This window comes from Typopeltis vanoorti, chromosome 2, assembly GCF_054136105.1.
Source record: "Typopeltis vanoorti isolate ZY-2024b chromosome 2, IOZ_Tvanoo_1.0, whole genome shotgun sequence".
NCBI lineage: Eukaryota > Metazoa > Arthropoda > Arachnida > Uropygi > Thelyphonidae > Typopeltis > Typopeltis vanoorti.
This window is the reverse complement of record NC_143550.1, coordinates 165376193-165400027: the sequence shown is the minus strand read 5'-3', so window position 1 is coordinate 165400027 and position 23835 is coordinate 165376193. Positions and strand designations below refer to the sequence as shown.

Sequence of the window (23835 nt, the reverse complement as noted above, 5' to 3'; positions counted from 1 at the left end):
TGATTGTTGGAAAGTCAGATAAGAGCTAAAAATTGTTATCATTTTCCCACTCTAAACAAACAACTCATAAAAATATCCCTTATAATTGTTATAGAGATGAACTGAAGGCACTAATAGAGCAATTTGATACAAGGTTTGCCGACTTCAAAAACAAAGACTCCACATTTGCTATATTTGCTCATCCGATGGATGCTGATGTAAATAATGTGCCAGAAAACTTACAGATAGAACTTATTGAGCTTCAGGCAGATTTAGTGCTAAAATCACAATTTAACAACATTGCTTTGACAGATTTTTATAAATTTTATTTGGTGGAAGAAAAATATACAAATTTACGTGGCTTTTCAAGAAAAATCATTTATCTTTTCGGCAGCACATATATGTGTGAACATCCTTTTTCGAGGATGAAATACAATAAATCAAAAATTCGGACAAAAATAATGTATGAAAACCTTGAAAATTCTATGCGATTATCCTTAAGTAATATTAACGTCAATATTGATAGTCTCATAGCTGAAGTACAAGGCCAATCGTCACATGAAATTGTCGTGTCGTTCATTATATTATAAAATTTATGTAGAGCTTTATACCAAAGCATTATATTATAAATAAATGAAATATGAAGTAACAACTTGTTTTAATTCATTTAATATTAATTTATTTTATTTAATAATTTGGCCCAGCCCTTGACTCGGAGACAGAATGACAATTTGGCCCCCGAACTAGGAAAGGTTGCCCATGCCTGCTATATCTTATTAAGTTGTTGAAAGTTTTTCCAATTGGTTATACTATAAATTAAAGATGCCAAGAAATTATATTCTTGGTTTAATCCTTTATTCAATTGTAAGCAAACAAAGTTTGCATTGAAATAACTTCACGACCAGGCAACTCATATATAGAGGCTAATGACTTCACGTCACTTGCCTTAGTATCCCATTATGGGAAGGATCATTACCCAGACCGGTTTTATCCTTTATTGAAGTATGTTTAAGTGCAGGGATACCTCTCCAAAAACCTGTATGATCCATCAGATCACCCAACAATAAGTTACCTGAAGGATCATTTAACTCAGTGACAGGCTCACCCCACCACTGAGCAGAGCTGCTCATATCTTAGGGAAAGCAACCACTGAAGTGGTTGCTTTCCCAGAGATATGAGCACATCAGTAGGAGCCAGACCCAAAAGTGATACCAAGATTGAAGTAATGCAGAAGTCATATTTCCATACACAAGTAGCCAAAAGGTGACACACCTTATTACCAAAATACTCTGGATTAGAGATAGATGTTGAAATATTTTCCACTTGGTTATACTACAAATTAAGGATTTCTTGACATCTTTAATTTAATAATGTAATAGCATATGAGTATTTTGCTAATCACAAGTTGGTTACACTTTTAAATGAGTTCATTATTGTGAATTTACTTTACTGTATTTGAAACAAAATTTCATCATCATTATTATTATTAATATATGACCTCCATGGAGTCAAAGGATTCATCGTGGTGGGTAAACAAAATATTATCAAAAGTAGGGACGTTGAACAAGGTCTTTTGTTCAGGAGATGAGAAGGAATTATGTTTTGATACCAAGTCATTAAAACTCACTGCAAGGAGACTGGTGTTTAAGGCATTGGTTAGAGAAGATCTTGAAGAGTGAATCTTGCGAGCATTATATGGTTTTGTAAATGAAAAGGAGGAATGGAGAGTGTTTTCATTTGCAAAGCTATGAATAGGACTGGATGTTAGGGAGAGAGAGAGAGAGAAAAAAGATAATGATCTTCTCCCTCTCTCTCTCTCCGACATATAAGAAGAATGTAGGTGACAATTTTTTCCTATATGCCACAGACAGGGGGTGGAATTATTCATGACAATTCTGATGAAAACAGTGTTCATAGAAATATCTGTTGAAAAAGCACACAGCAGAAACTGAATGCCTGTGTGAAAGAGAGCAAAGTGAATGGGTGAGAGATGGTTCATTAATCAACCTAACTGTTCCTCTTCTATACAGAGTCAAAGATTTTAGGAGTTCTTAGAGACACTACCAGGAATGTGAAAACAGTATTCAATGGCTTTGTCAGTTATACAGAGTTGTTGTTATTATTATTACGGACAAATCCAAGGAGTCCTTAGACTCATCGAGGGAGGCCCTAAACATCATATCAAGAACTATTCAGCATTCGCACAGTATCTATCATACTTTTCTTTGAACTCATTCACAGTCATGGTACCCACAATAGACTCTGGCAGCTTATTCCACTCATTCACCACTCTCCAAGTAAAAAACCTGGTTCTAACACCTTTGCTCAGTTTCCATGGACGGCCCCTTAGTTCTTCCACTACCAGACCTCTTCTGAAAAATTTCCTTTGAGTTAATCTTGTAAAAACCACTCAGTAATTTGAATATCCCAATCATATCACCCCTTTTCCACCTATGTTTCCACCTGTATTTGATGGTTACATAAGATAAGAATCTCCCAAACTTTTGGGAGAGACAGAGAGATGATCATTTCGATTCGGATTTGGCCGATATAAAAGGGCTTTGCAACTTTCTTTGAAAAGGCATTCATATTTAAACCTGCATCTATGGAGAAGACGAGCTTTATCCCACTAGATATTATGTTTAGTGTCAATACTATGTTGTGCCAGACCAGACTTTTGAGGTTTCATGTATTCAATACAATACGGATGTTCATTCATTCTCTTTTCCACAGAACGGCCTGTTTGTCCAAAGTATGTTAAATTACATTCACATGATATCTGGTAAATGCCAGCTAATGATAGAGGTGCCAGTTTGTCTTTTGTAGATGGCAACAGGTGAGAAATTTTGTTTATAGGAAAATATGTGGGAATCAGATGATACTTCAAAATTATGCCAATCAGTTCTGAGATGCCAAAAATAAAAGGGATTGGAACCCTGTGGTCTGTTGAAGAATCCTGAGGTGTTGGAACATAGGAGTCAATTACCTGCTGAATTTGATTAGGGTTGTAACCATTAAATTCCATTAACGTTTTGATAGTGAAAAGTTCTTGTTGTAATTTGGTTTTAATTTGGATTTCAGTCGGTTCGTTAAGTGTGAGGTCTGTTATATGTATTCCTTCGACTACATAAATGATTTGTGGATGTTTAGTGCGGATGGAAGAAGGGTGTGTGCGAAATGTGACCTGAACGAGGAATTGATGAATGCGAATATGAAGTTGATGACAGAAAGTGCTAGTACCGATTGTGTCGTGAGTGCACGTTTGAAAGAAGAGGATGGCAAGAAAGACAGGCGAAAAAATGTTAAAAAATCAGGAAAAAAGAAAAAGAGCGATTTGACAACCGTAACGGATGTTAAAAGGGATGAAAGTGAGGCGGAAAGAAACGAAATTGAGAGAACGAATGAAAGTAGAAATGGCGTGGTGCAGAAATCGCAAGTAAAAAAAATCGAAAGAATGAATGATAGCGAAAAAAGAATGACTGATGGCGAAAGTTGGACGCATGTTGGAACGAAAGTATTGAACCAAAGAAAGATGAATGACAGTAAAAGTGAGAAGAATGATAGCGAAAGTTGGACGCATGTTAGTCCGAAAGTACGGAAACAAAGAAAGATATGTGAGAGTGAAAGTGAGAAGAATGATAGTGAAAGTTGGACGTATGTTGGACCGAAAGTACGGAAACAAAGAAGGATGAATGAGAGGGAAAGTGAGAAGAGGGGGTCGAGAGTTAGAAAGTTAGAAAGATTTAATGATAGAGTGAATGTGTCGCGAGGTTCAGAAGGTGAATTGGATTGGATGAAGCAAGAAATGAAATGGATGCGGAATGAAATTAAGAGAATTCAGGTCAAAACTATTAAAATAAATCATGATGGCATGAAAGAGATAACAAAAGATGAGCGAGTGGCGTTGTATGGCGACTCCATTATTAAAGGTGTGCTAGAGGATAAAATGCACAAGGTATGTTTTCCAGGCGGTAAAATGAGTAGAGTGATTGAGGCATTGAATATGAGGCGGGAACGAGCAAAAGAGTTAATTGTATTAATTGGTACGAATGATTTGAGAGAACAAAGAGCATGTCAAAATGAATGTCAGGAGACTGCTTGGAAAGATAAAGGAGAATAGTGTGATAGGAAGGGTGGTCAGTGTGTTGCCTAGGTATGATTGTGGTGAAATGAGGTGGAGAGCAAGGATTATGAATGCTATTCTGGCTGAAATGTGTGAGGAGATGGGAATACAGTTTGTTAATGTGGGGAATGAGTTTGAGGGACGAAGTGAGCTGTATGGGAGCGATGGACTGCATTTGAGTGGTTATGGTGTGAGTCGCTTGGAGAGACTGCTGCTGGAAGGTAAAGAAGTGAATAGAGAGAATGAATCAGATCGAGAGGGGAGTGATGTGGAAGAGCAGGAGAGTAAGACAGGAGAGATTGAAGGAGTGGAAATGAATGTGAAAGTGAGTGGTATGAGTATAGAAAATGAGAGAATGGGTGTGCAAGAGGAGCAGGGAAACGGCGAGGCTCAGGGTGGACAGGGATACACAGCGTGAGAAAGGTGGATGCTCCAAGAGGAGGTGAGAGAATGTGTAGGCAGGAAAGTAAGGGGATGATCAGGGATCAAAAGGAAACAGATGGAATTGCAAAGGGTTCTAAGATGAAGAAGCAGAAAGGGAAATGGCCCCAGTCAAGAATGGGGAGATCACATCGAGTGAGTGGTATCAGTGGAACTAGCTGTAGATCCAGAAATGAGTTGTTGTGTTTGTATACCAATGCTAGAAGTATAAGAAACAAGGCGGATGAAATGGTTGCACTAATTGCGTCTGTGCACCCAGAGATTGTCGGAATAAGTGAGACATGGTTAGATGAGGATGACATCCTGACAGGAATAGAGATGGAAAGGTATGATGTGTTTTGTGAGGATAGAAGGGGTAAAAAGGGAGGGGGAGTGCTATTGATGATAGAGAAAGAGTTCTGTCCATACAAGGTAGAGATGCAAGAGGGAAATGGGGCCAGTGGTTTTGAGGCAGTATGGTGTGAGATAGAGGTGAATAGAATCAAATACTTGGTGGGATGTTGTTATAGACCTGGTAATGTGGATGGTGGTGATAGTGAAATGTATAGTCAAATAAGCCAAGCAAATAAGAAAAGGGTGATTATTATGGGTGATTTTAATTATGGCAATATAGACTGGAATGAAGAGATAGCAACTGGAAGTAAAGAAAATGAGTTTCTTGAGTTTTTGAGGGATAACTACCTCAGACAATATGTAACAGAGGGCACAAGAGGATTAAGGGTCTTGGATTTGGTCATCTCATCGGAGGATGTAATTATCAATGAGGTATCAAATCATCCACCAATTGGTGAAAGTGACCATGAGGTGATTACTTGGGTGGTTGCCAGCAGTGCAAGGACCCCTGTGAAAAAAGGGTATATGTGGAACTACAAGGGGGGTGATTATGAAGAGCTCAGGAGACAGCTTGCAGGTGTAGCATGGAATGAGGAGTTAGCTGGAAAAGAGATCAATGCAGCTTGGGGGATTTTCAAAAAATATTTAGTGGATGCAATGTCTAAATGTATACCACGGGTGAGAAGGTTAAATAAGTTAGGTGTGAGATTGATGAATAAAGAGATTAAGCATGCAATACAGAGAAAAAGGGCATTGTGGAGGCAGCATAAGAGAAGTGGAAGTAACCAATTTCATGAGTTCTACAAAGACCAGGCAAGGAGAGTGACTTGGTTGGTGAGAGTAGCTAAAGAGAGGTATGAACAGCAGTTAGCTAATGAAGCTAAAAAGAATCCTATGGAGTTCTTTCGATATGTAGCCAGCAAAAGAAAGAATGATTATGGAAGGATGACATTGATTGGAGGAAATGGTATAAAGACAGCTGTTGCAGAATGTGTGGTGGAGATACTTAATGAGCAGTTCATAAAGATCTTTCAATCTTGTGAATGTGACTTCATGGAGAGATTAAGAGCAGTTGATGATGGGGAGGAGAGACTGACTGTAAGTGAGCAAGAGGTGTTTGGGGAGTTGAGTAAACTAGATGTAAATAAGGCTGTGGGACTTGATAATATATCACCACGTATTCTGAAGGAATGTGCCAGAGAGTTGACACCTGCCTTGACATATTTTTTTAATACGAGTCTTGCACTTGGTCAAGTCCCTAAAGAGTGGAAGGAGGGCAAGATTGTGCCACTTCATAAAGGAGGTGATCGAACTCAAGCATCAAACTATAGGCCTATCTGTGTGTCAGGTGTTGTGGTTAAGTTGTTGGAGAAGCTTGTGAGAACTAGGATCCAGAGTTGGGTTGACAACAATGGTATAATCTTTGATGGACAGCATGGATTTGCTAAAGGGAGGTCGTGTTTTAGTAATCTACTTACTTATTACAATAAAGTGACTGCTTCCTTGGACAGAGGAGAAGGATACACAGTAATATACTTGGATTTTGCAAAAGCTTTCGATAGAGTACCTCATGATAAGTTGACAGTCAAACTAGAGCAGATGGGGTTGGATATTAGATTAGTGCATTGGATTGGAGACTGGCTATCTGATAGGTATCAACAAGTTGTGTATGGGGGTGCAATATCCAGGAAAAGGAAAGTCACTAGTGGAGTGCCTCAGGGATCTGTTTTAGGGCCATTACTATTTAACTTGTATATTAATGATATTGGCGAAGATTTGGATGGAGATATTCAGTTGTTTGCAGATGATGCAAAGTTGGGACAAACCATAAAGAGTAGTGAAGATGTTGTGGCCTTGCAAGAAGACTTGAATAAATTGAGTGATTGGGCAAGCAAATGGGGATGTGAGTTCAATGTTGCAAAATGTAAGGTTTTAAAATTTGGAAAACAAAGATGGGATGCAGAATTTATGCTTGGTGAGAATATATTGTTGGAAGTAGAGGAAATAAGAGATCTGGGAGTGATAGTGGATAAGGAACTAAAATTTAGGGGACACATCGCCAAAATTGTGAAGACAACACAAAGACTTCTGGGAATGATGAGGAGGACACTGACGTTTAGAAGTAGGGAGATTCTTGTTCCATTGTATAAGGCTTTGATTAGGCCACACATGGACTATTGTGCCCAGATTTGGTCACCTGGTTTTCAGAAGGATGAAGAGATGTTGGAAAGGGTCCAAAGGCGACTGACTAAGGTAGTCTCTGACCTCTGGAATGTCGAGTATGAGGAAAGATTGAAAAGATGTAATTTGCAGAGTCTAGTGGAAAGAAGGAAGAGGGGAGATATGATAGAGACCTACAAGTTGGTAAGGGGTTGTTATAGGATCAATGGTGGAGAAGTTCTACAGAGAATAGTGGGAGATCAGGGGAGAACCAGAGGTCATACCTGCAAACTGTATAAAGAGGGTGTGAGTAGGGGAGTGAGAGGCAGGTTTTTTTCGTGCAGAGTTGTGAATGATTGGAATGCCTTGCTTGAGAGTGTGGTGTCTGCAGGGAGTTTGAATGTGTTTAAGACCCGGTATGATGAGATGTGTGTGAGATAAAAGGACCTCCTAGATGAGTCTTTGACTCCATGAGGTCTTGTTTAATAATAATAATAATAATAATAATAATAATAATAAGCTTGAGGGAGAGGAGCACACTTTATGTGCTCTATTAATTAAAGACTTGATAACACCAATTTTTTGAGAAGTATGATGAGCAGCATAAGAGCCTACCCTGGTGACCTGAGAGACTTTTTTGAGGCAGATCCTTCAGCTCTTGATTGGCTATCTGAACTAGACTTAAAATTTTAGACTTTTTTTTTAACCTGATATTTGTATATGTGTATATATATTCTGATGTCACGTGTCTTTATTATGCCATATGCTAAATAAATAAACTATGGTTATTGTGTACTTTATTATTTATTTTGTAAGTTTTTTGGTTTGAAAAGAATAGTCTCAAGAATGTTTATTCTTCAATGCATCCATCTCTTATGATGCATGAGCCCCTTGATTAGAGTAACAATGATTAATGCAGCCAGAATGTCACTCCTCTTCAGCATCCCATAAGGGCAACTATTTATGCCTGTACATTTGTATTTGTGAAGGGAGACTAGTTTGCCTGTTCTGAGATACAAAATACCTGAGTTACCAGCTAAAACAACCCTCTACCTTTGTATTATTATTATTATCATTATTATCTGGGACCTCCAGGGAGTCAAGGACTCATCGAGGGAGGCTGTAAATTACCCAACCAAACTATCATACCTTCCCTTAAATTCATTTACACTAGATGCACTCTCTACCTCTAAGGGCAAATTATTCCACTCACTCACTGCTCTCTGGGAGAAAAACCTAGCTCTTATCACTTTCATGAATGAGAACAACCTTAACATCCATGGATGCCCCTATGTTCTCTCCCCGCCTTCCATATAACGAAATATTTCATCATTTGAAATGCTATAACAATCATTCAAAAGTTTATAGACCTCTATTATTTCACCACCCCCCTTTCTTCTGTTAACCAGAGTCTGCAATCCACAAACTCGCAATCTGTCCTCATAATCTAAATCCCACAAAGCCCGGATATAATTTTTGTAAGTTGATGGAGAAGCTTGTGAGAACTAGGATCAGAGTTGGGTTGACAACAATGGTATAATCTTTGATGGACAGCATGGATTTGCTAAAGGGAGGTCATGTTTTAGTAATCTACTTACTTATTACAATAAAGTGACTGCTTCCTTGGACAGAGGAGAAGGATACACAGTAATATACTTGGATTTCGCAAAAACTTTTCATAGAGTACCTCATGATAAGTTGACAGTCAAACTAGAGCAGATGGAGTTGGATATTAGATTAGTGCATTGGATTGGAGACTGGTTATCTGATAGGTATCAACAAGTTGTGTATGGGGGTGCGATATCCAGGAACAGGAAAGTCACTAGTGGAGTGCCTCAGGGGTCTGTTTTAGGGCCATTACTGTTTAACTTGTATATTAATGATATTGGAGAAGATTTGGATGGAGATATTCAGTTGTTTGCAGATGATGCAAAGTTGGGACAACCATAAAGAGTAGTGAAGATATTGTGGCCTTGCAAGATTTGAATAAATTGAGTGATTGGGCACAGAAATGGGGATACGAGTTCAATGTTGCAAAATGTAAGGTTTTAAAATTTGGAAAACAAAGATGGGATGCAGAATTTATGCTTGGTGAGAATATATTGTTGGAGGTAGAAGAAATAAGAGATCTGGGGGTGATAGTGAATAAGGATCTAAAATTTAGGGGACACATTGAGTCACCTCTGGACAATTTCAAACATCTCATTGTCCTTTTGAAAACCAGGTGAACAAATCTGTGCACAGTAGTCCATGTGTGGCCTAAACAGAACCTTATACAATGGAAGAAGATTCTCCTTACTTCTACAAGTCAGTGTTCTCCACATCATTCCCAGAATATGTTGTATTGTACTGGCAATTTTCGCAATTTGGTCTCTAAAATTTAGATCCTTAAGCACCACCACCACCACCACCCCAAGATCTCTTATTTCCTCCACCTCCAAAAACATATCGCCATTAAGCATAAATTCTACATCCCATCTTTGTATCTCCCAAATTATAAAATCTTACATTTTGCAACATTGAACTGGCATCCCAAGTCCCATGCCCATTCACTCAATCTACTGAAGTCTTCTTCTAAGCCAAAACATCTGCTCTACTCCTCATAGTTAATCCCAACTTTGCATCATCTGAAAACAACTGAATACATTTAAACATTGCTTTTACTAGATTGTTCTTGAATATCCTCCAAGCTACACTGATCTCATTTCCTGCTACACCTGCAAGCTGTCTCCAGAGCTCTTCATAATCACCAGCCTTGCAGTTCCATATATACCCTTTTCTTACAGAGGTTTACACACTGCTGGCAGCCACCCAAGTAATCACTTCATGGTCACTCTTACAAACTGGAAGGTGATTTGATACCTCATTTATAATTACATCCTCTGATGAGATGATCAAATCCAAGACCCTCAATTCTCATGTGCCCTCTGATACATACTGTCTGAGGTAGTTGTCCCTCAAAAACTCAAGAAACTCATTTTCTTTACTTCCAGTTGCTATCTCTTCACCCCAGTCTATATTGCCGTAGTTAAAATCACCCTTTTCTTATTTGCTTGGCTAATTTGATTATACATTTCGTAGTCACTACCATCCACATTAACTCTGCCATAGGTGGAGTGCATGCTCGTCCATGCCGGTCCTAAGCCCGGTTAAAAGAGGAAGGTTGAGCGATGGGCTAATCACCCATCCTCATAAAAAAAACCATGATTACAGAAACCATGAGTGAAGCAAGAAATCCCTGGGCAGAGTGCAACGACCTGTGGTCTCCCAACAGACGAATATTTACAGGACTTTAGAGGGGAGCCAATATCTATGATGCAAGTGGGGCAAAGCCTCATAGTACCTCACTTGGGGGATGAAGTCAATCACTCACCCTAAAATTAAACTAAAATTGGAACATGGAACATTCGCACAATGTACCAAATTGGAAAAACTAGGCAGACAGTCAATGAGATGAGTAAATATGGTCTTGATATCTTAGGAATTGCTGAAACAAGATGGACAGGTTTTGGTGAAATAAGAACAACTGACAAATATTGCATATTGTATTCGGGAGATGATGAAAGACATGAGAAAGGAGTTGCAGTGATTGCAAGTAAGAAAGCAAGGAAAAGTCTAATGGAATGGAATCCAATAAATAACTGAATAATTAAAACTAGATATTTCTCCAGGTTCATGAAATTGACCATTGTGCAAGTATATGCACCCACAAATGATGCCAAAGAAATGGAGAAAGCACAATTCTATGAACAACTCCAAAAGTGATTGATAAAGTCCCTAAAACACGACTTGTTAATTTTGATGGGAGCCATGAATGCTAAAGTAGGGAAAAGAAAGATGGAGGATGAACGTGCTATAAGAAACGAAGCAAGTGGTGAGCAAAATGAAAATGGAGAACTTTTTACATCTTTCTGTGAATTAAATAACCTCATTATAAGAGGTAGTATCTTTAAACATAAGGAAATTCACAAACTAACATGGATCTCCCCTGATGGAAAAACAAAAAAACAGATCAATCACATTGCTATATGTAATACTTTCAAGAGGACATTACAAGATATAAGGGTTAAAAGAGGAGCTGATGCAGCTTCAGACCATTTTCTGCTAACTGCAATAGTTAAATTAAAGGTAGTAATGATGTAATTAATTAAATCAAAACTAAAAAAGAATAAGAAAATTAAATATAACATTGACAAACTGAAGGAAAATAAAATAAAAGAGAATTATGAGGAAAATAAGATTGAAGCCAACTGGAAAAAGTGTAAAAGAAGCCTTCAGTAAAACTGCAGAAGATATTTTAAGAGTGACAAGTGGGAAGTCACACAAAGAATGGATTACAGAAAAGATATTAAGACTAACTGAAGAAAGGAAGAAGATAAAAGAGAAAATAAACAACTGCAAATCAGAAAGAGTACATGGAAAATATCAGAAGCAACACCAAGAAGCACATAAGATGGTAAAGCACTCCACCAGAAATGACAAGAGAAACTACTATTAGCTGTTGGCTGAGGATGCTCAGAGAGCAAATGATACTGGAAATCTTGGAGAAGTTTATAAAATTATAAGATAACTTGGAGGAACCTATCAGATGAATGAATGTGGGGTTAAAGATAAAAATGGTCAACTATTAACTCAAGAGCAAGAAGTCCAACAAAGATGGAAAGAGTACTTTGAAGAATAATTAAATGTTAGACACGACTTTATAAATCCAAATATCGAATCCCCTTTCAAAGATATGCCAAATCAATACGAATTTCATGTAAACATGGGAGAGATCACAGTGCAAGAAATCATGGAAGCAATCAAGATACAAAAGAATAGAAAAGCAAGTGGAAATGATAACATTAGTGCTGAACTGTTCAAAGCTGATTTAAAAACATCAGCAACTATACTGTATAAACTGTTTAATATCATATGTCATCTGAAAAGGTTCCGAGTACTGGAAAGAATCACAAATAGTCAAAATTCCAAAAAAAGGTGATCTTACAGAATGCACCAATTGCAGAGGAATCAGCCTATTGTCAGTACCATCAAAGATCTTAACTAGAATCATAATAAGCAGAATAAAAAATAGCACTGAGAAAATTCTGAGAATAGAACAAGCAGGCTTTAGAAATGGAAGAAGCACAATGAATCAAATTTTTATTCTTAGAAACATAATTGAACAGAGTGTTGAACTAAATTCAAATATGTATCTCAGTTTTATTGATTTTGCCAAAGCATTCGACAGTATAGACAGATAATGCTTATGTAAAAATCCTGAAAATTTATGGATTTCCTGACAAAATAATAAATATTATAAAAGATTTGTATGATGGAAGTAAAGGACAAATTCTATTAAATAGAACAGGTTCCAAAAGTTTTTACATCAAAACTGGTGTTAAGCAAGGTTGTATCACGTCTGGAACACTTTTCATCATTATCATAGATTGGATAATGTGGCATATCCTGAAAAACCTGAAAACTGGAATAAGATGGAACATTGACACCACATTAGAAGATTTGGACTATGCTGATGACATTGTACTACTATCATCTAGATTTGAAGACATGAAAATTAAGACAGCAAAGTTAGAGGAAACTGCTAAACAAATAGGCTTACACATCAATGAGAAGAAGACCAAAATATTAAAAATCAACAGTAAAAAGAATGACCCAATCTTTATAAATGGAAATCAAGTAGAAGTGATAAACACTTTTAATTACCTTGGAGCAACTGTCAACACGGAAGGTGCAAACAATGACACTGCAATAAGAATAAAAAAATCTTGCTACGCATTTAAAACTTGACAGAAAATTTGGAAATCATCCAATATAAAAACAAACTTAAAGGTGCAAATTTTTAACTCAACTGTTAAATCTGTATTACTTTATGGAAGTGAATCATGGAAATTAACCAAACCACAAGAAAGTAAAATAGATGCCTTCCAAACAAAATGTCTTCGCAGAATTCTTAAAATTTACTGGCCAAATAAAATCTCAAATATTGAAATTTAAACCAAAACCAAATCCATTACAATAGAGTTAAAGAAACACAGATGGACACATGGATAAGCCATGTATTGAGAATGCCAACATCAGATCACACAAGAATAGCATTGACATGAATGCCTGACGGTAAAAGGAAGAGGGGAAGACCCAAAATGACATGCTGCCGAATGGTAATCCAAGAACGAAACAAACTAGGATGGCCGAGCTGGGGGAAAGCAAGAGAAGCAGCACTGGACCGAAGAGGATGGCACGCTAAACTCGTGGCCTCATGCACCTTATAGGTGTAAAGAGCAATAAGTCAAGTCATGTCACCATTCACAATACTGGAATTGGAATTGATTATTACCATTCCTGTTATGCTGCCTCTATAATGCCTTTTTTTTGTCTGTATCACACGCTTAATCTCTTTATGCATCCATTTCACATCTCCCTTATTTAACCTTCTTACCCTTGGAATACATTTAGATATTGCTTCTACTAGATAGTTCTTAAATATCCTCCAAGCTGCATTGATCTTCTTTCTAGGAAATTCCTCTTTTCATGATACACCTGCAAGCTGTCTGCTGACCTTCTCATAATCACCAGCCTTGTAGTTCCACATATATCTTTTCCTTAGAGGTCCTCAAACTGCTGGCAGACACCTAGGTGATCACTTCATGGTTTTACTTTTACCAACTGGAAGGTGATTTGACACCTTATTTATAATAACATCCTCTGATGAGATGATCAAATCCAGGACCCTCAATCCTTGTGTGCCCACTGTTACATACTGTCTGAAGTAGCTGTCCTTCAAAAACTGAAGAAAGTCGTTTTCTTTTTCATCATTCCATTCTATATTGCCATAATTAAAATCACCCATAATGATCAACCTTTTCTTATTTACTTGGCTTGGCTAATTTGATTATACATTTCATGGTCATTCCATCCACATCACTAGATCTATAATAACATGCAACTAAGTATTTCATTCTATTCACCTCTATCTCACCTCATACTGCCTCAAAACCGCTGGCACTATTTCCCTCTTGCATCTCTACCTTGTATGGTCATAACTCTTTCTCTATCATTAATAGAACTGCCCCCTCCCTTTTTACCCTTTCTATCTTCATGAAACACATCATACTATTCCATCTCTATTCCTGTCAGGATGTCATCCTCATCCAACCATGTCTCACTTATTGCAACAATTCCTTCACTAACGCAACTATTTCACTTGCCTTGTTTCTTACACTTCTAGCATTTGTATACAAAAATAACAGCTAATTTCTGGACTATAGTAAGTTTCACTGATACCACTTATTAGATGATTTCTCCATACTTAACTCAGCTATTTCTTTTTCTCCTTATTCATCTTAGAGCCTTGTTCAAATCGAACTGTTTTCTCTTGATACCAGGTCATCCCTTTTCCTTTTTTTCTCCACACATACTATCTTCTTGGAGCATCAACCTTTCTCACATTGTTCAACTGTCCACCCTGAGCCTCCCTGTTTTTCTTGCACACTTGTTCTCTCATTCTCTATACTCATGCTATCCATTTCTTCTTTCATAACTATCACTTCAATCTCTCTCCATTCTTACTCTCCCACTCATTCATATCGCTTCTTACTCGATCAGATTCATTCTCTGCACTCATTTCTTGATTATTAATTAGGAGTAGGATATGTATATATACGAAATCACAATTTTTAATCTAATGATTTCCTGATAACTAGGTTTTATATTAGGTTCTATATCATTAAAGCACACTAGCTAACAGGACAAGAATACATTTACATTAACACTTTCATTTTTGTGTACATGTTATCCATTGCTATAGAGTCAGATGTAGCTATTAGTGACCTGAACGAGTGGAAAGACCTATGTGTTGGCAATTCATGTTAGTTTATTTTAATGGTATTGGTTACAACACAAAATAAAGAAAATAATTAATATTTATTAACTTATTAACTGATATTTTGCTGCTATTATATTTAGCACTTCAGAGCACAAGAACAGTTTGTCACAGTGCATAAAACAACAACAATTTGGTATAAAAGTGAGACTAGTTTAAAAAAATTGTAATGGATAACACAAAGAACTAAAGTGCTAACTGGTGCATCTGTGTTGGAAAAGAAGAGAAAACAAGTATTAGATCTTAAAATTACTGGCTCCCAGATTTTTGGTAAATTTATACTGCCTTGTTGAAGTTTGGAGTACGTATTAAAGTTTCTGTTGATTCCAAAAACAATCTCTCTAACTTATAATGACTTTTGTGTAGCACTTTTGTTTTCTTCCATTTGATCCTGTGTGAAGGTGTATCTAAGGCCTGCTTGACCTGACTTGCCATAACGATAGTGCTGAATGAATTTTTTTATGTTTACCGAGGCAGATATCAACAGTTCTTCTTGTCTGTCCATAGAAAGCCAGGTCACAAGAACAAGGCACTAAACTCTTGGATGCAATAAAGAAGAGAGTTTGTTCTTAGGTGAACAGATGAGAGTTGCCAATTTGACATAAGGTTTAAATACGGTGCGTATGATATTTATTGAGCACTCTAGATATCTTTTCAGATGTGCCTCGAACGTATGGGATAGTAACAGTTGAGCTGCAGTCTTGTGTGGAAGGTAATGGAGGGGGAACTGCTGAGGAACATTTAGTATTTTTTTTTCTATCCTATGGAGATTATAGCCATTGGCTAAGAAAGTGTGTTCAGTGGTAAGAGCATTGTGATTGGAACAGACAGCTCTGTGAATTAGTGTTTATAGGATACCATACAGCTGACTTGGATGATGGTGTGAATGTTTGTGCAAATATCTACCTGTGTGCATGGGTTTTCTATAATCAGAAAAAGATAATGAATCATCAGGAAGCTGTGTGATTAATGTATCTAGGACGGGCAGACAGTCATTAGCTTCCTGTTCCATTGTGAAGTAGATGTTAGGGTGTTGGCTATTTAAGTTGGATACATTGTTAGTGCATTTAAATGCACTAACAATGTATTCAATGTGTCTGGACCATGTGGCCAAATAGCACACACACACACACATTATCAAGATAGCATTTTTGATTGGAAAAGGCCTAAGTTCAATTCTCGTCATGACGGGAGGAATCTTTATATGGATGTTTTCAATTGAAGGTGAGTTAGCCGCTCATACGGAGGTAGCAGGGTTTTTTCTCCAAGAAACTCAGGTTTTTCATCCCGCATACAGACAAATCGGCCCTTCAAAACACACAGACAAAACAAATACTAGCTGTGGTGGTGGGCAGTAGATGGCGCTGATGTTGATGATTGGTAGTAGAGGTTCAGTGTAGTGGTGGAGACAGAGAGTTGTACAATAGGTGTCCTCCTGCGATGAGTCTTCATACTCCTTGGAGGTGTCATGAATAATAATAATAATAATAGCCTAGCAAATCCACTGGTTTGAGAGTGGCTGTATCATAGCTAGGTTTTGCAAGTATTCTACATAGAAATTGGCTAAAGGGGGAAGCCCATTGCTGTCCCATCTAGTTGTATATCTTCCCTTTGCATGCTTGTACTGTAAGTTTAAATAATTCAAATATATCTGAGGGGAAATGTGACTTTAGCAAATCAAGGTATCAATTAATGGTACATTAGTAAACAGTGAAGAGATATCAAAACTAATCATTACATCTGAACTTTTTAAGATAATGTTTTCTAATACACTTTTCAGGTGAACAGAATTTTTAACCAAGGAGGAAGAATTATTTGGGAGGGGCTAGTAATTTAGCTAAATGTTTAGCAAGTTTGTATGTGGGACTGTTTATACTATTCACAATTGGGATAGGGGTGCACCTTGTTTGTGAATTTTAGGTTCTCCATATATGTTTTGGATGCTTCAACATGAAATGGCTTGAGTTTGTTAACTGTTTCTTTTAGCCAGGAAGTGACTTTCTTCAATAATTTTTTCAAAATATTTTAGCAAACTTTGCATTTTGCTTTCATATTCAGCTAAATTCATCACCAAAGTTGCATTAACTTTCTCTGCTTTAGTTATAACAATATTGTTACTGCTGCACAGCTCTTTGAAAGCACTGCTTTCTTTTTTTTTAGCACGTTGTTTTTTGGGAGGTTTGGATTGGATTAAGAAGTTGACCACATCCAAACGAATGTTACTGGCTATCACTGGAGGCAGGTCATATATTACCTGTTCAATGGAAGCCATTATTTTTGCTTTTGGAATTGCCTGGGAGTAAGGGCAAAGTTATGTGCTGAACTTAATGCATAAAACATCTTCATTCGTTAGGGCTACCAATGATAAATTGACAATGACATGATCTTGTTGTAACTGCAGTCATTTCGTAACACTATGATGGAGGATTTCAAATTTTTTCTGGTGCTGGTTTATGACTTTAATGAATTCTTTATCTGCCGTCAGAGATGCCCACAGTTCTGAGTTTGAAGGAGATGTGCTAAGGTAGTAACTGGTCTTTGGAATGTGGGGTATTTAGGTGCTCCATATATTCTGAATATTTTAACATGAAATGGCTTGAGTTTGTTAACTGTTTCTTTTAGCCAGGAAGTGACTTTCTTCAATAATATGAAAACAGATCGAAGGAATGTAATTTGCAAAGTCTTGTGAATAGGAGGAGGTGGTGGTGGTGGTGGGGGGATATGATTGCACCATATAAGTTAGTCAGAGATTGCTACCAGGTTAACAAGGAAGAAATTTTTAACAGAATGGGAGGTGGGAGTAGGACAATTGGCCATCCCTGGAAACTATATAAGGAGGACATGAGCAAAGGAGTAAAGAGCAGGTTATTTGCATGATGAGTGAAATGCACTGCCCTAAGAGTGTGGTGAGTGCACACTGAATGAGTTTGAAGCAGAATTTAATAAGCTTGTGTGTGCCTCCCATGATGAGTCCTTTACTCCATGAGGTCTGCCATTAATATAATAATAATAATAAACTACCTGGGTGACTCAAGTTATTAAATTTTAGGTTACTAATGTTACAAGCATGACTATCATATAACACTAGTATGCATGTCACCTGACACCTCAAATCCTCTGTCTCTAAGAGATTCAGTAATATTTCCAAACCTCCATGTTCTTTTATGGCTAATTGGCATGTCCGGTCTTGAAGTTTGCAGTCTCGAATAACACACAATGCTAAGACAGTGGCAGTAGGATTTCCCACCTGAAATTGAAATATAAAGAAAACTTAAAATACAATCTATATTATAAATTTAAATTTATAAATTACAAAATTCACAAAATAATTATTATCATCATCATCAACAGGCCTCCATGGAGTCAAGAGACTCATCATGGGAGGTTCCACTCTCACATGCACAGCTCATCATACTTCAACTTAAATGCATTCACTATCAGAAGAAACTATATAAAGATAGAAAAAAAAAGCATACAAAACCTTCTTGCATGCTTTACATACACACATACGTTCACATTCCAATGATATTCAATAAACAAATCAATATTCACTTCATCAAGCAATACAAGTACCTCAATTTTTAACTGTACACTTACGAATGCCATTATCTAGTGAAGCATACTGCTTAATGAATTTATGTTTAAGAAACTGTTAATGATACTTGTTATTACTACTTGGGCATTTTCATGAAATCTAGGAACTTAGAAGAGAGGAATCCCTAAAACTCACATAGCATCTATCAGATCTTTACTGAAACTTGATCACTGATAACTGTGGCTGGCAGGAGGTGTTTCGTTGGAATGTTTGTGTAAAGAAGGCTCCCCATTTCAGATAAGTTTTTTGGAATAATTAATTGTATATAAGCGTGTGTGTTTATGAGTAAGAATTGCTGTAAACCTTGTGTGCTTGCAGTGTTTCTAGTGTGTGGGCTTGTTAGTTTAAGTTTGTTTACGAAATCGTTAAACTTAGAGATTAGTATTGTAACCAGTAAAGGAAAGATGGTGGCAGCTTTGCCTTTGCATGAATTTAATTTTGATTTCAGTTATTTTGTGAAATGTGAGGTGTGCTATATGTATTCATTTGATTGTGTAGATAACTTATGGATATTTAAAGCAGATGGAAGGAGGGTGTGTGTGCGTGTGAAGTGTGATTTGAATTAGATGAGTGGTAACATATTGGTAACTGACACTGTTAGCGAGGATTTCTCATCTGATAGAAAAAAGGGACAGTGAAAAAAGAGCAGAGAAAAAATAGTTAAAAAAGATCTGAAAAAGTGAAGGAGCGATCTGCTGAACGTAACAATCAATAGTAAGAAAGACAAAAGTGATACGAATGCAGCAGAAGTTGAAAACCAGGGTGCAGTTAAAGGTAAGATGGCAAGTGGCACTGATGGCTAACAAGCATCTATGGCTAGCAATAAAATGGAGAGAGTGAATGAGAATGAAAATTATTATTATTATTATTATTATTATTCAGGCCTCCAAGGAGTCAAAAGACTCATCGAGGGAGGTCCTTCCTAAGACATAAAGTCTGTCAAGACTCATCGAGGGGAGGTCCCCCTCCCTGAGAAACACAAAGTCTATCATACCACTCTTTAAACTCACTGACCGTTCTCGCTCCCACCACTCCATCAGGCAATGCATTCCACAGCTCAACCACCCTCCACACAAAGAAACCACTCCTTACCCTCTTGCTCACAGTTTCCTTTCGTAACTTCCAGGGATGGCCTCTTGTCATCACTCCTTCGCGCTGTTCAACCAAGCGAAAGAACTCCCCAGTGTCAACCCTGTAACCACCTCTCAACAGTTTAAAAGTCTCAATCATATCGCCTCTCCTTCTTCTATCCACCAAACTCTGCAGCCGATCCTCATAACTATCCTTGTACAGTCCTGAAACCATCTTTGTCATCCGTCTTTGTATCCTTTCCACAGTTAATTTATCCCCTTCAAATCCTGGGGACCAAATCTGAGAAGAATAGTCCAAGTGTGGTCTGATCAGAGACTTATGCAACGGAATGATAACCCTCTTATCTCTACAGGTCAGTGTCCTTCTCATAATAGCAGCAATCCTCTGTGTTACCTTCACCACCTTTGCAATATGTCCCCTAAACTTCAGGTTTCTATCAATCATCAACCCCAGATCTCTTGTCTCCACAACTTCCTCCAGTATAACTCCTCCCATAGAGTATGCAGCATCCCATCGATGTTTCCCAAACCTCAAGACCTTACATTTTGCTGCATTAAACGTACATCCCCATTCATTTGCCCATCTATCTAGCTTATTCAAATCCTCTTGCAGGGCTACCACATCTGCACTATTACTAATAATCCTTCCCAGCTTCACATCATCTGCAAACAACTGAATATCCCCTTGCAATCCACTGGCAATGTCATTGATATAAAGGTTAAACAATATAGGTCCTAGTACTGAGCCCTGTGGGACCCCACTTGTAACCTTCTGTCTCCTTGAAACTGCTCCACCATACACAACTCTCTGATACCTATCAGACAGCCAATCCTGAATCCAGTTGACCAATCTGACATCCAGACCCATGTGTTGCAACTTAAATATCAGCTTATCATGTGGCACCTTGTCAAATGCCTTTGCTAAGTCTAAGAAAATTGCAGTATATGCCTTTCCCTCATCTAATGTGTAACTTTATTATAAAAGGCTAGCATATTGCTAAAACAAGAGCGCCCTTTCACAAATCCATGTTGACTCTCACAGATAACATTACCCTCATCTGCCCAGTGCTGTATATGGTCCCTCACTACTTTCTCCAAGATCTTAACAACTACTGATGACACACAGACTGGTCTATAATTAGACACTTCCAGTCTGTTACCACCCTTATGCAATGGCACTATCTTACCTTCCTTCCATTCCCTGGGCACCTTTGCCAAAGCCAGACTTTCATTGAAAAGCCATGTTAAAGGCACTGTCAATTCCCTAGCACATTCTCTCAAAACTCGTGGTGAAATACCATCCAGTCCCACAGCTTTACTGACATCCAGAGTACTCAGTATCTGAAACACACTCTCCTCCTGTACCTCCAGACCTCGAACCAGTCCTATCCCTCTAGCATTAAAACTGACTCCTCTAGGATGAAATACTCCAATAAAGTGTTCATTGAACAATTCCACTATGTCCTCTGCATCAGTCACTCTATTTCCATTTTTATCCCACAATATCATTCTTCCACAGTCATTTCTCCTCCTACTGGCCACATAGCTAAAAAATTCCCTAGGATTTTCTTTGGATCTTAGGGCCAATCTCCTCTCATATTCCAGTTTTGCTTTCCTTACCACACTAGTCACTCTTCTGGCCTGTGTCTTATATTCCTCATGCATCTCTTCACCTGTCTCCTTATATCTCTTCCATAGCCTCTTTTTCGCATACAATTCCTGTTTAATATTGTTTGTCATCCACTTTACTCCAAATTGCGTCCTCTTCTTCACTCGTGGTATACAACTTACCATTGCTGATAACAAATATTCTTTCACAATTTCCCACGCACTAGTGATATCCCGGCCTTCCAATTCCTGCCTCCATGAAACTTCTCGAAGTTGACATCTAAGACTATTATAATCACCTGCCTTATAATTCCACATAAGTTCCCGTCTCTTTGATACTCCTGCATGTCTATTCATTTTCCAAGTCAACACCATATGGTCACTCTCTCCAACTGGTGGGAGAGACATCAACTCAGTTATTATCAACTCTTCTGATGCTATAACCAAATCCAAAACTTTTGAACCTCTTGTTCCCTCTGTTACATGTTGCCTAAGACATTTGTCCCTCAAGAATTCTAGAAATTCCATTCCCCTATTGCTACATGCATCTTCCTCTCTCCAATTTATACTACTGAAGTTAAAATCTCCCATAACAATCATTCTTCTTGCACTTGCCAAACTTAGCTGTCTAAACATCTCCTGGTCCCCATCCTCTGTGCTCCTGGGTCTGTAGCAACACCCCACTAAATATCCTGTCTTGCCTACCTCTACCTCACACCATACGCTCTCAAAATCATTTGTCTCACTTCCTTCCAAATTCTCCACTCTTAGAGGACATAGGTCATCACTTATCATAAGCAGTACCCCACCACCACGCTTTCCCCGCCTATCGTGACGAAAAATGCTATACCCAGCGACTTCTATTCCTGTTGTTATATCCCCTTCTGTCAACCACGTCTCAGTGATCGCAGTAATTTTGGCCAGGCTGATGCTATCTGCGCCACCAATTCCTCTCCCTTATTCCGGATACTCCTGGCATTAGTATAAAGCATATAAATGCCATTGTTTCTATACCCAGCATTATTCCTTCTAGACTCCACTGGGCTCAGTGTTACCTGACATTGTCTCCCTTCTCCCAAGTATCCATTCCCACAAGAGGCCACCCCTGCTATCATCCTCCCTGGGACACACTGACTCGTTCAGAACAGCAATCTCTCCAGATGCCTACGTCCTTCCTCATTCAAATGTAAACGGTCTCTCGCATACAATTCCTCTCTTTCCTCGAACGCACTCCAAGCATCCACATATACCAGTCCTCTCTTGTCACACATTCTCGCTATTATGCCATTCAATATCACCGCCCTTCTGCTCAGCTCATCATTATCATACCTAGGCAACACGCACACTATTTTTCCTCTCTCTGTCTTCTTCCGTACAGTCTCAAGCAAAAATCTCATATCTCTCGCTGCCCGACTTACATTACCACTCAAGTCATTCGTTCCTACCATCATAATCATCTCATCCACCCTTTCACCTCTCTTAATTGCCATAGCCACCCTTTCTATTGTTCCTCCTGGCAAACACTCCTCACACATCCTATCTTGAACACCACGGATCATTGAGTCGCCATACATTAAACCTCTTACCATTCCCTCGCTCCTATTGTTTCCATTCTCGCCTCTTCTTTCATTCCCATACCTCTCTCTTCTACTGTTTCCATTCTCTCCTCTTCTAGCAATCCCATACATCTCTTTCATTCCCTCTCTCCTACTGTTTCCATTTTCTCCACCTCTAGCACTTCCATATCCCTCTCTCATTCTGTCTCTCCTACTACTGTTTCCATCCTCTCGTCTTCTAGCATTCCCATACCTCTCTCTCATTCCATCTCTCCTACCGTTTCCATTCTCTCCTCTTCTAGCACTTCCATATCTCTCTCTCATTCCATCTCTCCTACTGTTTCCATCCTCTTGTCTGCTAGCATTCCCATACCTCTCTCTCATTCCCTCTCTTGTACTGTTTCCATTCTCTCCTCTTCTAGCACCCCCATACCTCTCACTCATACTCCCTAAATTCTCTCTCTCTCTCCTACTCTGATTCGCCTTGCATTTATCTCTTCCATTCTCCTAATCTTATCTTTCATACTTCTGCTCTCATTCACAAGACAAAAAATATCCGTCGGGCTGGATTTGAACCAGCGACCTATGGATGTCTATGACGTGTAACTACTACAGTCCACCGCTCTGCCAACTGAGCTACCGACGGTAACAAATGTGATGCATGATTTGAAAGCTGAGTTGGTTAAGATGAGGTACGAGATGAAATGAATGCAGAGTGAAATTAAGCGAATTCGAGATATGTATGGAACAGTGAAAATGATGAAAATGAATGATATCAGGTTGAAAGAGGTAACAAAAAGACTTGCGAGTGGCTTTGTATGGGGATTCAATTATTAGAGGAGTAGTAAACAAGAAGATAATCAAGTTTTGTTTCCCTGAAGATAAAATGAATGAGATCCGGAAAAGTGGCTCCTCGCATTTCGCCCCCTGTAGATAATGAGTAGGCTACAAAAATGTAAATAATACACCTAATTTTTTAATAATTCTAATTTATTTTGTTTTAATAGAATAAATGCACATTATTATTGTTTAAAACTCGAAGTTGTATGCAATTGCTTCTAAGGTAA

At 38.1% G+C, this 23835-nt stretch overlaps 1 protein-coding gene and 1 non-coding gene across 2 annotated transcripts in view; both read right to left on the bottom strand.

Moving 5' to 3' along the window:
- The window catches only part of gudu (Armadillo repeat-containing protein gudu), a 319933-nt gene that overhangs the window by 219075 nt on the left and 77023 nt on the right, over positions 1–23835 (bottom strand). The window contains exon 4 of the mRNA XM_090413819.1: positions 18019–18165. Within this exon, the coding sequence (XP_090269945.1) occupies positions 18019–18165 (147 nt within the window). The remainder of the gene's footprint in view (positions 1–18018; positions 18166–23835) is intronic.
- Positions 23324–23414, bottom strand: TRNAY-GUA (transfer RNA tyrosine (anticodon GUA)). Its single transcript is given in 2 exon segments — positions 23324–23359; positions 23378–23414. It is a non-coding gene; the product is annotated as a tRNA-Tyr (tRNA).